Source organism: Pyricularia pennisetigena, assembly GCF_004337985.1.
Source record: "Pyricularia pennisetigena strain Br36 chromosome Unknown Pyricularia_pennisetigena_Br36_Scf_10, whole genome shotgun sequence".
NCBI classification, from domain to species: domain Eukaryota; kingdom Fungi; phylum Ascomycota; class Sordariomycetes; order Magnaporthales; family Pyriculariaceae; genus Pyricularia; species Pyricularia pennisetigena.
In genome coordinates, this window is record NW_021940922.1 from 641,782 (window position 1) to 655,223 (window position 13,442).

The window sequence follows — 13,442 nt, forward strand, 5'->3', positions numbered from 1 at the left end:
GGGTAGAGAGGAACCGGACCTTGACTCATGTGAAAAATGCTTGGTTGGTCCTGGTCGGATGCTTGCAGATTTAGACGGGGCGGGGAAAGGGACCCCTAATAATCGCAGGTGGTATAGAAGACAGATGGCGAAATCATGGAGGAGGCAAACAAACCCCAGATAGCAGCGCGCGGGCAGGGAAGATCTACCGAAACGCACGGAGCCTGGCGGCGGTTGGAGAATGTGGCGAGATACAAGCTCCAAATACCAAGGAAGTTGGCAAAAAGGAGGAGGACTAATGACATGCAGTAGGGACAGATGCGTAGAGATATGGAGAAGCAGAAAATCAAATCCAAAACAAACGAACGGGCAGGACGAAAAACAATACCCGGTTCCAGGTCCTCAGGCCAGTTATGACATAACGCACGTCGATGGAGCAGGCAGAGTCCAGGCGCCAAAAGTGACCAGAAATAGAGAACTATTCACGAGTCTAGACTTTGTCAACAATTATCCTTCTCTCCACAGCCAAGGACCTTTTTTTTTTTTTTTTTTTTTAAATCCTTAATGCTAGATTTCAGTTCGATAGACTTTCGCTCTGCAGTGCAACAATCTGGAATATCGATCTGACGTCAAAAAAGGGGATTGTAGGATAACAAGACGGAAACGATGGACATTCTACACAGCAATTGTGCGAGGAACAAAGAGTCGCGCAGGCGATGGAAAGAGGGATTGGCTGGTGTGCGGTGCCATGACGGCCGGTGTTATGAAAAGGTCAGAGAGCCCAGCGGTGCGGGGCCGTCCGATATGGTGGATCGCCTCAATCGCTACCTGCGAAAGTGGCTCAAGTCGGGACGCGAGTAGGATTGCCGCATATTGGACTAGGTGAGGTTATACATGTCAGTCGCTCGAGCTTGTCAGCCGTTGCTTTTCTTAGGTTCGAACATATGCGGAGAATTATTCGCAGTTTAGAATTTTATGTGCTATCAGCTCTGCGTCTCTGAATAGTTCGGACTTGGATCAAATTTAGACCGGAGAGAAAAGGAAACATGAAGGAAGGGGAGTAAACCGTAGGGTGGCGATCGTGGTTCATGCTTGCTCTTGGCAAAGATATACCTCAAGATCCTAGTACTTTACCGTTCTCTTGCTAACGGTGGAATCATCAAGAAAGCTTCATAAAAAGATAGGCACTAAAGTATACTACAATAGCCGCTTCTGAGGACCCTGCCAATAGTGAACATACATGGATATACTAACCGCACTCATAACAAAGAAGAAAAGGAGAGAGGAGATAAAGATGTAAGAAAAAAAAAAAGGCCGCGCATACAATATTGCTCCCTGCGAATTCCCAACCGTTTCTGTTTCACAAGTCAAATAGAGGCAAGCAGAAAATACAAAAAAGCGGGTTGGTGTTGCAAGAGTGAACCCCTCTAGAAAAAAAAATGAACCCAGGTCGGACGACATTACACAACAACCAATCCGAACGTTGCATATTCGCACATGTATATTGTACAGCACGCTCACACGCCCTGGCAAATTTGACAATATATGGGTACCTCCACACCGGCTCCGGGCATTTCCTATGCCCACCGGAAGGGAGTGTTATATCCAAAACCACGAAAATAAGTATCGCCACATAACCACGTGCTACGAAAGGCACAACGGCTTGCTAGACCATGCAACCCAGTTACCCAGCTCGTTCATCGAAACTGGAACACTACACGTTGTAGCGAAAAAAGAGAGTCTTACTCCTTGATTAGCCGGTATGCTTGTTTATTTTTAAGGAGAGCTTATCCCAAAAAACGACATCGAGCAAATAAATTAACATCCTTTTCAGTCCTGGTCGGGAATTACGCTATTGCACCCTCCTCCACTCCCCCCTCCACTCCGTAGCGCACCGCCCTAACACAAATATGGTTCACCGCCTCGTGTGCCCAGCCCAGCGTTTTGTTTCCTTGCATCGGCACTAATCAATGTGCCGATCAAACCTGCGTTGATGCCAAATGGCGGCGTTAGCGGGCGGCGCGACCGCCCATCGCCCACAAGATCGGTGCCCGATCCTCGCGCCACTCACCTCATTCCAACCTTGTGGTCCATACCCAAACTTAGCCCGTCTTTTACTCCCAACTCCCGTACCTAGGTACACACCTTGGCACGTGGGCATATACACAAAACCACCTGATCATCGCATGGACGGAATAAACACTCTCTTTTTCTTGGAGAGGGTGTGAACGGATCTTGTCACCTTGTCATCCCAACCCGTCATCTTTGGACTTCATTAAAAAGTAAATGTGCCCCTGCAAAAGCATCCAGCAAGTCTACCATAATGTCATGTTTTACAAGAGGAAGCCCAGTAGTCATCAAAGCTTGGATTCCTCTCAATTTCGGTCTCCCTCTTCACAAAACCCATTCGTCAGTCCCTTCCTTCGCCGACGCAGGTCTAGTGCTTGACAGAGTAGCCCTCGTCCGGGAGGTATAGATGCCTGTCGGCACCCTTGGCCGTCAACACGACCATGCGGATGACACCGCCGGAGCTGCCGTCCCACTTGATGGCCTCCGCCAGCGCGCCCTTGACAAACTGGACGGCGTCCGCCTCCTCCATACCCTCCCGCCAGTTCGCGTCGCAGTATCCGTAGATGTAGGTCGAGCCCGAGCCGCCGATCGCATATGCTTGCTTGTGTAGGGAGCCGCCAAGGGGGATCGAGTAGACTTGGCCGCCGTGCCGTTCGTCCCAGCCTGCAATGATGAGACCTGCCCTGCGAGGTGGAACAATGTCGAGATTAGCAAATGGGCGAAATAGGGTCAGCTCGAGTAACAGGACTAAGCAAGCTGTCCGTGTTCCAACGCATGGTTTTCGATGCGCGCTTGCTCTCAGTCTACGTCAAAACCACAGCGGATTACTTACGACAGCCGGTCCTTGTTTGAGTAACAGATCTCTTGGAAGATGGCTGCGGCGGTCTGCGTTGTTGGGGGCTTGCCGTTCATCATATGGAACAGCCCCAGCTGGTATTGGACAATGTCGGCGACGGCCTGCGTATCGGCCGCCGACCCGGATCGACAGCACCAAATGGTGTCGGCCACCCTTGTGAGCTTGTCTGTAACTCGATTTGCGATGTATGCGCCGGTGGTTGTGCGTGAATCGGCCCCTATATGTGTACGATGGTGTGATCATGTTAGAGAGGAGCTCATACATGACAAGGACAATACCCGCCGCAACGGTGAGGAGCAGCGGGTAGCAAGGGACGTACCCAGAATGACTCCATCCTTGAACGTGACAGCCATACTGTCGAACATTGTTAGACTTTGTTGTACGAGGCCGATGCCCCGCGCGATACTTGGGAGGGGGCAGGCGGCTTACATCGAGGTTCCTAGGCTGCAATGTTGGTTAGCGATTCCTTCTCCTCTTTAAACAGAATGAAGGCCTTCTCAGCCTGACGGCAGCTTACTTGACTTCTCCCTTCTTCAGCCTATCCATGTCAATATGGACACCATCTACGCAGCCGCCGTAATGTTAGCTCGACGTGAGCAAATCGAGTCGCTGATCCTGGTCCCGCTTGCCTTCGTTGAGCATCCCTGAGTTGCCAAACTCCATTGTGACTGCTTGATGTGTTAGGCTTGGCGATCCAGAGGTTTTCTAGGTTGTCAATGAGTAGTGAGGCCTCGTTGGGTGTTGATAAAATCGTCGTTGAATGAATTATGATAGTTGGGAGTGGAGGGCGGAGGACTGTGACGTTTGGAGCTTCCCCAAGATGGCGGAGCTGGAGCTCAGGCAACCAACCCAGAACACGCGTTGATACGGGACGGCCTTAGTCAGCAAGGTCGCTGCCTCTGGAGAAGCACTTGAGTCACGTGATAGAATTTGGCATGAGCGTGATATCAGACTTTCCCGCAGGATTGAATGTCGAATAAAGAATTACTGGGGCATTTGAATAGGCTATTTTGAGTCTGAAAGTACATTAATCGCTTGAAACAGATAAACCTGAAAATATTAAGCAGAACGCCATGCTGTCCCCCAAAAATCATCTACGATACAACACCACCCGACTTCACGCTCAGAAAGTAGGGCAGTAGTTTTGACTAGCAGCCACAGTATTCCATAGCGCTATTCCTTCTTCTTGTCCTGCCCTTGGAGGATCTTCTCGTCTCCCTCAGCATCGCCCTCCTTCTTCTTCTTTTCGTCTCCACACCCGCAATCGTAAAAGTCGCCAATCTTGGTGCAGTCAAAGTCGGGCTTCTTGAGCCTCTGGTTGACCTGGTTGTGCACGAAGCAGGCCCAGCCGGCGGCAGCGTTCCTCGACGACACCTGCGGTGGGTATTTCTTGAGGAGCTGTTGAAAATGGGAGGCGCAGTCGCCACAGGGATACAGGCGCGCAAAGAGCTGGATGTACGTCTTGAGCGCGAGGCTATCGTCGGCGGACGGCTTCTCGGGGAAGCGGGCCATCATCGTATGGAAGAGCTTCCACGAAGCGCGTCCTAGTTCGGCCCTGTAGGACAATGAATCAATAAAAAGTCAGTGGGGGGTGTTTCTTGTAGATATTTGATCGAGTCAGGGGAAAACGCTCCTTCAGGCTTGTGCTGAAGGACTTGGGGTGTAAAAGATTCCGTACTTTGCTGTTGCATTTTCCAGTTTTGGCGCTATCGACCCTCCTTTCAGAATGTCTTGTGATATCGCGCCCAAGTCGGCTTTGCTGGCATCGAGGCCATCGTTTGGCGGCTTTTCTAGTGGAGGAGCCGTCGCAGGTGACGGAGCTGAGGGCTTTTGGAAGGAGAGTGGCAGGCGGTCGGTACGAGGTCCATTGCCGGAGAACATGTAGGTGAGACTCAGAAATGTAATAATCGAGAGTGCGACCATCAAGGTCAAATGTTGTCTCCTCGCCATGGTATCTTAATGTCTGTCGTGTCTGTCCTGTGAGGTTGGAGGAAGGAAGGGAACGCGGATCCGCTTGCTGCGGAGGTCGTCAAGTTCAGGGACTCGGTTACGAGAACGGCTGCTCTAACGGTCGCGGCTAGTGGAGTGCTAGTTACCTAGATGATGCAGCCACTGAACGACATGTATTTGCGAAAAGGTAAGAATTATATTGTGCAGAGGGCTATTTTTCAGACGAACGTCAATGGAAAGATATCTTTTGTCATAGTGCGATTCGTTTGGAAGAATTCGTTCCGTGATTAGAACATGTCATGGTCAGGGTCGTCGTGAGAATCGGCTGCCTATCAGCGGACATCCCTGAAATTGGTCTGACTGTCAGGGATGTCGGAAGTGGCGCGTCTAGACCGTTAGGCAGTGCACCAAGGCACGTTGTTCCGCTGAAGATGGTGGGCAGGGGCCCCCTAGTTCAGCGAGTGGGTCCTGTTGAAGCACATGGCAGTATTTTCTTTTGTAAGAATTTCATGTACACGTTACTGTAGAGCACGTTGACATTGATGTTTGATTAGGTATCTATTTTTTCATGCAATTTATTTATAGTAAGTTACGGACAGTATGCACAGTCCTGTAAGGTTAATTGCTTGATATGTACAAAATCTGAAATTAGCTCAGATGTTTACACACGTTATGAAAAGATGAGCACCTTTGTTGCAGTACCACTAACAAGGTTATAATACACCGACTACTCATCTACAGCAGCTTGCTTAGTTTTCACGTCACAGCTTGGCTGCTTGGCTTGTCTGGCGTCATAGGATATTCCTCAGCTCTTGGCCGGCCCTAAACCTCCTCAGGTTGTAGGCGATCAGCTCCTCGGCACCTTGCGGCCTGCCACCAGCGGCATGGGGGCTGACAATGACATTGGGCGCGTCCCAGAGCGGCGATGACTCGGGCAGCGGCTCCGTCTCGAACACATCGAGCGCGGCACCTCCAAGCTCTCCGTTCCGGAGCGCGGCGTCGAGTGCCTTCTCGTCCACCGACGTGCCCCTGCCGACGTTGACGAGCCACGCGTGCTTGGGCAGCTGCTTGATCCTCTGGGCGTTGAACACGTTCCGTGTCGAGTCGGACCCGGGCAGGATCATGACGAGCGCGTCGGTCTTGGGCAGCAGCTCGTCCAGCTTGTCCTCGCCAAACACCTCGACGCCGTTGCGCACGCCGGCGGTCCTCGCCACGCCCTTGACGTTGGCTCCCAGAGCGATCAGCACGGGCGTCAGCGTCTTGGCGATGTTGCCGAAGCCCCAGACGAGCACGTTGGCGCCGCGGAGTGACGTGAACTTGTCGGCGGGACGGTCGGGCTGCGCGCCGCCCAAGTGGCCGGGCCACTTGCGCTGCAGTTGGTAGTCACGCATCTCGTAGAAGCGGCGAGCGGCGTTGAGGAGGAGGCCGAGGGCGTGCTCGGCGACGGTGTGGTCGTGACAACCAGAGCCGGTGGTGATCTTGATCTTGGTCGGGTCAAAGCCAGCGTTGAGGACGTCATTGGGACCGGCGGCCAGCGACTGGATCCACTTCAGGTTCTTCATGCGCCCAGCCGCGTCCTTGAGGTTGTCGGCGGTGTTGGTCCACGTCACCAGCACGTCGGCGTCGATGTGCTCCTCTGGGATGGGGGTCGTGACATCATAGGGTTGAAGGGCAACGCCGAAGCCCTCGAGGCTCTGGACGTCGAGCTTGAGAGAGGTTGGGTAAAGGAGCTTCATGATTTCAACCACGGTGTTTTACCGTGACAGAGCTGACGATTCCGGAGGGTGATGGTGATGAGGTGAGAGAATGTTTTATTAGCACCCGAGGCCTCCAGTCGAGTCAGATTGTCCCCAAAAAACAAAGGTTTACATAAAATTTCGACACGTGTAAAGAAAATATAATGCAGATCTCTTGGACAAAGTTTTCGAGCATTCATCGCACCCTCGGACATGCAAGGCCGCTGCCCCGCGTCTTGCTCCCCTCACGCACCGAAATCGGGGCCAAATTCCCCGTGGGGCAGAAGCCGCTCGGTGGAACACACGGCCGAGATCGCCCTAGCCAGACAACAATCGGACGGACATGCAACAAACGGGCTGGCAGCCGTAGATAAAGCCAAAAGAGCAGAGACCGTTCTCCCCAATACCGTTCCTCAGGGGTCGTTTATGACATGAGTGCGAAGGAACTACTTTCCATGTCCGATGAGCTGAGGTTTTCACTATTTGAAGATGACCTATTTGGTAAGATTTATGGTAAAGATTAATCCGGTCGTAAATTAAGAGGAAATATGTTTTCCCAAATTGCGGTGTTAACAAGGTACTTTATGGATCCCAGAGAACTTTTTAACCAAATCTGGGGTCCCATGTCAAATTTATTTTGACTGTTGGTTCAATGCGGCTGCACAATCGAAAACAAACAGCACCTCCGGGCATGGCAAGACATTCATGTTCTTTACTCACCTAGTCCAGTATCTTATTTCACGGCCATTTCCACGCGCGACGTGCTTCGTCTTGGAGACGGGCTGAACGTGTCCCATAATCCTCCTTTCTGCACCCATGTTCCTCGTAAAGCTATGGAATGAAAGAATGTTGTAAAGTAAACAAGGCTTATAGCTCGCTGCCGCTTTGCCAACGGGCAGATTCACCGTATAACCCAACGTCTAAGCAATCTGGGATCGATGGCGACTTATTAGGATCTAATGACTAGACTCTATACCATTTTCGTCAAGATTCAAAAGCCAATTTTTGATGCGCTCCAAACCTTCAATGTCACCTTCTTCTCATAGTTCTCGCTACCAACCCAACCGGGAGTGTACCCGCCATTAAAGTCGATCACCCCCAAGTCATCCTTATTGTCCACCAGAATGTTGTCCGGTTTGGCATCTCCCCATTGTATCCCAGCGTTGTGAAGAGTTTGTACGATTGTTGCTAGCTCTTCGGCCCAGCGTCAACGAGTTTCCAGGTTGGTAGTTAATGCGACGTTCCTCAACGTGCTTGGTGCAGGAGTAATTTTGGGCTCAATGTACACCAATAAGAAACCAACGATGCGCTCTTCGCCAGAAGTGTCGCTGTCGCACACCACACCATGCAACCCACAGACGCGAGTGTCCGATGGGATTTGCCCGCCTGCCAAAGCCTTGCAAATCTTGAGTAACGTCTTTAGTTCACGGTGAAAGGCAGGAAATCCGTGCTCAAAGCCCTTGAAATAGCATATTATATTGCCTGCGACTGCCACTTTGGCTGGAGGGGATAAAAGCAGATTGTCACTGGGTTCGGTGGACTAAATAATTTGTACCTCGTGCGACGAGTACCACTTTGGCACCCATTGGTCCAAACAAAGGCTTTCCCAAGATCCCGATTGCCGATATTCTCCGGGAGGCAGATGAGGATGTTCCAAGCATCTCCTTGGCTGGATTTGGCTGCAATCTTTTGAAATGGCAGCAAATACGAACCACTGAGGGCTAAACCATTGATACAGGGTGAATGGCGGCTTTGGTAGGTCTGGAGCAAACGCTGAAATAGTTTCGTAGAACGGTTGGTCAAGTTTCTCTGCCGCTTCATTCTTCGCATCGTATCAGTAAGTATCATCATCGTCTGCAATTTCATGTTCCTCGAAGGATTTTAATATTTCAAGCGACTTGTAATAGTTTTGGAGAACTGGCGCTCTCTCCAGCTCCGAAGGTATCCATTGAAGGTAAAAAAAAACAGCTCCAGGAGAGCGTGCAACAATTGTACATTCGTCGTCCCTAGTGCTGGTAATCCAGCTTTCGATGCTGAATTCTGCTGGCATTGTGGTGTTTTGCGTCTAGGCACGCCTGAACCAAAGGTATGTTTAGGAAGAGAATTGGTGCTTCCCTTTATTATCTGAGGACGTTTGAGAAACGTTGTTATATCCCTTTATTATTGCTTTTTTTCTTTTGTTTCTTTTTCGCCAAAAATCTTTACTTTTTCACTGTATCGCTTCATACTTAGCTGTGAGTGGCTCATAAAGCGCATGCATGAACCCACGCTCATCTATCTTTGAAGGCGGGCAGAACGCACGCCTTCTGAGAGACCCATATTTTCCCAACGACCATGGTAAATAAAGATGTCTCCAGAAGAGTTAGGACAATTTCCATCACTGTCTTCGCGGTCACTCACTTCGCCACCTCTTCAAGTTCTTCCAAGGCATTCTTCAGGTGTGACAGATTTGGCAAGGCATTGGGAGTTACGTTGTGTTAATATAGAATGCCTGCTTGAAGAACTGTTTCCCTTTGACTTACGCAGCCTCAATCTACTTTCACAGAAGAGCTTTGTACGCATTGAAAAGGGTCTAAACTCTGTAGAAGGAGACGGACCCTGGGGGTAAGTTGTTATAGGAAATGCTGGCGCAAGCTTCAAAGTCTCGTCGACAAAGGACTGTTCTGCTACATCAAGGAGCATGATAAATTCCGATTAGATACATGATATACATCCATTGTCACTACTCTATTCCAGCCTCTTCCATCTCCTCCCAAGCACCTGCGCTGTACTCTTGAGCCTCCGATCTCGAGTGAACACCCCCTGTTTATTCCCGTCCACTCTGAGATCAAAGCTCGTCTATGTCTGAAAATCTGCAAGATTCCAGACGTGCTCACCCACGACCGCTTCACCCCGGCCAAACACGCCATGGCTCATTTCCAAAACCCGGAACTGGCACTCCTCGTCGATTATAGAAACGACGTACTTGTACCGGTTTGGCACTGGCGAATTGGATAAAATTTCAGAATGAACAAATTCTGTTTCCCATCCTTCTCCACACGGGTTACCGTGAAAATGTCATTGATGAAAACATTCGGAACACAGTACATCCAAACTGATCGAGCCAGACCGGCGTAGTTGAAAAAAGTCTTGTTGATAATGCTGCTTCGGCCTGCCATTCTTAAGCGTTTCGATTCTGCCCGGAGGAATGGTCGGCCAGCTCAACTCTTTGTTGACGGCGACGGTAAGCCGAAAAGATTGACCAGGAGCCACGAAGTCCGTCACGTTAGCCTCGAAGGGGGTGTAGCCGCCGGTGTAATCAGCAACCAGGCTGTCGTTGACATATACCCGTCCTTTGTGGGTTGCGGCGTCAAAGGGGAGGAAATGGCATCTTCCGACCCAGCCTGGCGGTACAGTGACTTGTCTTTGGTAATATAGCCAGCCGACATGTGAAGCAACGGATGCCTCCCCCAGTTCTCGTCTCGGCCTTTGCAGACTTGACGCTGGGAGTTGCCATCCGGAAGTTCTAGCGGTTATATGTGACCGGCCTATCTGTTTCTATTGCTGGAATGTCAGCAGCAACAACAATATTTGCCCTCATTCCTTTGATATATTGCTCTTATGAAGTCGCTAACCAACAACGCACAGGTACGCTGTCTATGAGACCCTGGTGGTCGGAAGCATCGCCGTCAACAAAGGCTTTATTCAGCAGTATGGCACCATCGCACTTTTCTTTGCTCTTTCTTTCTATTGTTACAGGTATAAGTGAAAGACTATTACAAGCCAAAGGCGTGCCTGGTCTTGTATTGGGCCCCGACGAGAAGATCTGATCTGCAAGTGCAGGTATTGCTTGATCTTTGCGTCTATTGGCATATGTGGTTACTGCCGGGCGCGCACATCATGTTTGTCTGCCCTTTTCATGTTCAGCCAAAGCTGACCCTCCCATTCCATAGTCATCGCCGTTATCTCCACTGAGTGGGTAGTCCTACTCATCCCCCGTCTCGTTGGGGGCTGTGCGGGCGGTTTGATCGGTACTTCGGTGATGGTGTACATGTCAGAAGTTGCCAAGACCAAGACTTCGGAGCAGCTGCAAAGGGAGGACAGGCAAGGTGCGCGGCCGTAAAAGTTTTATATGTTGGCTGTTATAGAACAGGCCTACAGCCAAGGGACCGTAGGGTATCCTGGATGGTGTTGTGATCAATATTACAAGAATAAAGAAGAGGGAAAGGGAAAAAAAGAATGCAAAGGAGGTTTGGCTAGGAGTAAGGGCAGCAATGACGTTCATTTAGTCGGGAGTAACCCCTGACTGCGTGTCATTTTCAGTTCCATCAGCCCCCTTTTCTGTACCCAAGACCTGGAGGGCTAGTGATTTTCAGAATGGGCTCACTTTGAACTCACTTTGAATTTCCACTAATTTTTGTCGCTGCTGTTGGTATTTCGCATAAAATCCCCGGGGAATCTCAATTACCTCGCACCAAACCCTGCCTTCATCACTTCCCAACCGCATTGGACACCCTTCCAACAACCTCTCGTTCTTTGAACCGTTGATTCATTTGACCACACAACCTTGGGCTTCTGCTTCTCTTTCGGCAGACATCAACAACCCGAAAATGTCTCCGCAAGCTCAGCGCCAACTTTGCCAGGAGCACGACACTCCCCCACCAGCCTCGGACAATCATGCTCGCCCTCGTTACCCGCAGTCGCCAGTGCCACTCCCCGCAATATACGTCAAGGCAATCGAGCGCTGGAATGCAGAGAAGAGCTTTCAAAACCGCGTGGCCTCGACCTCCAAGGAGACCGAGGTGAAATTTTCCTCTCCTTCCGCTGCCACCGTTCTCGGCACCGGCAAGACTACTGGCTCTGGAATTGCAAAGAATAGGAAGAAGATGAAGGATAAGAAAAAGAAGGCCAAGACGTCCAAGGAGCCCAAGAACACCGAAGAGTCTGAGGAATCGCGAGAGGTTTCCAAGACCGTGATAAAGCTCGAGGGCCCACAGAACATCGACAAGTGGCATGCGTCTCTCATGGCCGCCCTAGGTCCTCTCCATCACTTTGTGACCCAGCAGTTCGAGGAGCTCGTGAGGCCTCGGGCAGAGGATGAGGCAGCTTGTCGCCAGTGGGATGCCGACAAGGAATCCGCCGGGAAAACCCTCAAGTCGTCGCTCAAGAAAGTGAAGAATCTCCTGAAAGACAGGCTGCACAAATCTTTACGAGACCAGAAGGATCCCTACAAGTTTTACAGTGCCGTCCTGCGGGTCATGCAAGCCGAGGCGGACCGCAGCAGCTTCACGTCGGCGCTGGTCAGGCGGGTCTGCGACCTGAAGGTCACCGACTTCGACAGCCTCGGCGCCTATCAAGGCCACATGCAGGACCTCCGCTGCAAGCTGACGCTGCTGGACGCCTACCCCGGCGACCGCTTCATGGTTCTCGCCGCCGTCAACGGTCTGGGCACCGACGGCCTGACGGAGGGTATGCTACAGGTGGCCATTGCGCCGCCGAATAACAGCGAGGGGGTCAAAGACCTTTCTGTCATGGGCACCATTCACGAGTAGGGCTCGTGGGATCGTCTCATGCAGTCCTTTTCTGCGGCGGCCACCGCCGGCGAGCTCGAGTGGCGACGTAGTCAGGGTGGTGCTGTGGCCAAGAAGCTCGCGCCCGCTAGCAGCGTCTAGTTTCGTCAGAACAGCCCGCGGTTGACCGAATGCAGCTAAGCAGTGAGTGGATGACATTTGGCCTCTTGAATTGGCCTTAAGCATTTCGTTTTGGGGGTAGCAGAATAAGACTATTTATTACTGACGGCTGCAGTTCTTTGTTAGTTTCCGGTTAAGTTTCCTCTCCCAGATGTACCGCGTCTTGAGGCCTCAACAATGGCAACCGGCTCTTTCTTGTCTTTGAGTTTCAAGCCCATGGACCCCATAAGAATCTTGACAACGTCAAGGTGTGGGCGTTGTACTACACCCAGCATTGTCACCGATATATTAAGTAAACCTGAATTGGACTGCATGTACACGCCTGAGCTCTGTTAGTTGCCTATTCAACAATGGGTGAGAACTGGCCGGAACATCGATGGACCTTTGTGTACAATGGGATAATTTGTTTTGTTTCTCATGATCTCTACCTGCGGCAGTCACGTTCCGAGACAAGGCTGCAGCTCCTACTCTTTTTATCCTTCTTTGATTCGTATCATGGGCAAATTCTGGTGGACTGTACCTGTGGGCTTTTATATCTAAAGTCTACTAAAGAGATATGGTTATTTGTGCTCAGATACTCAGGCCACGCCCAGAATAGTCTTGAGCAATAGACTGTCGTCGAGAGACGCAAAATCACGCCTTCACCTAGTCACGAGCTATATGAAGACTGCTTACGTTGCGAGGCTACACCAGGAACCGTGCACCTCACCCCTTTGACATCGAGGGATCGGGACCATGGGCCTAGAGCTGCTTGACTTTGATGCTCGTATATCCACATATCCGTACCTCCACCCTCCCGAGCCTACCACATGGAAGTCGGGATCTGTTGCAGGCTATATTTACCGAAGTCACTGGCATTAGTCAGAGACGGGAGATTTCGTCTTTTGGCTGTGTTCTTGAGTGCAACAGGATCTGTGGTGCTGTAATTAACGTGGCAACTTTTACGGACATCAAGTTCCACCCAACACGCTGTTTCAGTCAATCCCCTGCTCTTCTGGTTTGCGCGGAAAACAAATGATAACCTAACCGATCCAAAAAGCTATTTTATGACGTACGCACACATTTGAACAAGGACAAGCTTATCACTCGCGCCCCGAGTCCTCCAAATCACGCCATGCCAGCCACAAGTCCCGAAATTGTCACCGAGGATGTTAGGAACTCTCCTTTTGATGGGACAGGCTG

The 13,442-nt window shown here is 50.9% G+C and overlaps 4 protein-coding genes across 4 annotated transcripts; 1 reads left to right on the forward strand and 3 right to left on the reverse strand.

The window, feature by feature from the left end:
* Positions 1-2,416: 2,416 nt before the first annotated feature.
* Positions 2,417-3,270, reverse strand: PpBr36_10557 (uncharacterized protein; the record flags this gene model as incomplete). The annotated part of the gene is made up of 3 exons (XM_029897668.1): positions 2,417-2,732; positions 2,882-3,122; positions 3,225-3,270. 3 exons carry the CDS (start codon positions 3,268-3,270, stop codon positions 2,417-2,419), a joined length of 603 nt encoding a protein of 200 aa, XP_029744027.1.
* An 808-nt stretch (positions 3,271-4,078) lies between these two features.
* Positions 4,079-4,855, reverse strand: PpBr36_10558 (uncharacterized protein; the record flags this gene model as incomplete). Its single annotated transcript, XM_029897669.1, has 2 exons — positions 4,079-4,460; positions 4,584-4,855. 2 exons carry the CDS (start codon positions 4,853-4,855, stop codon positions 4,079-4,081), a joined length of 654 nt encoding a protein of 217 aa, XP_029743991.1.
* A 791-nt stretch (positions 4,856-5,646) lies between these two features.
* Positions 5,647-6,591, reverse strand: PpBr36_10559 (uncharacterized protein; the record flags this gene model as incomplete). The annotated part of the gene is made up of 1 exon (XM_029897670.1): positions 5,647-6,591. One exon carries the CDS (start codon positions 6,589-6,591, stop codon positions 5,647-5,649), a length of 945 nt encoding a protein of 314 aa, XP_029743990.1.
* Positions 6,592-11,180: 4,589 nt separating this feature from the next.
* Positions 11,181-12,122, forward strand: PpBr36_10560 (uncharacterized protein; the record flags this gene model as incomplete). The annotated part of the gene is made up of 1 exon (XM_029897671.1): positions 11,181-12,122. The coding sequence occupies one exon, from the start codon at positions 11,181-11,183 to the stop codon at positions 12,120-12,122; it is 942 nt and encodes a 313-aa protein (XP_029743957.1).
* Between the last annotated feature and the right edge of the window lie 1,320 nt (positions 12,123-13,442).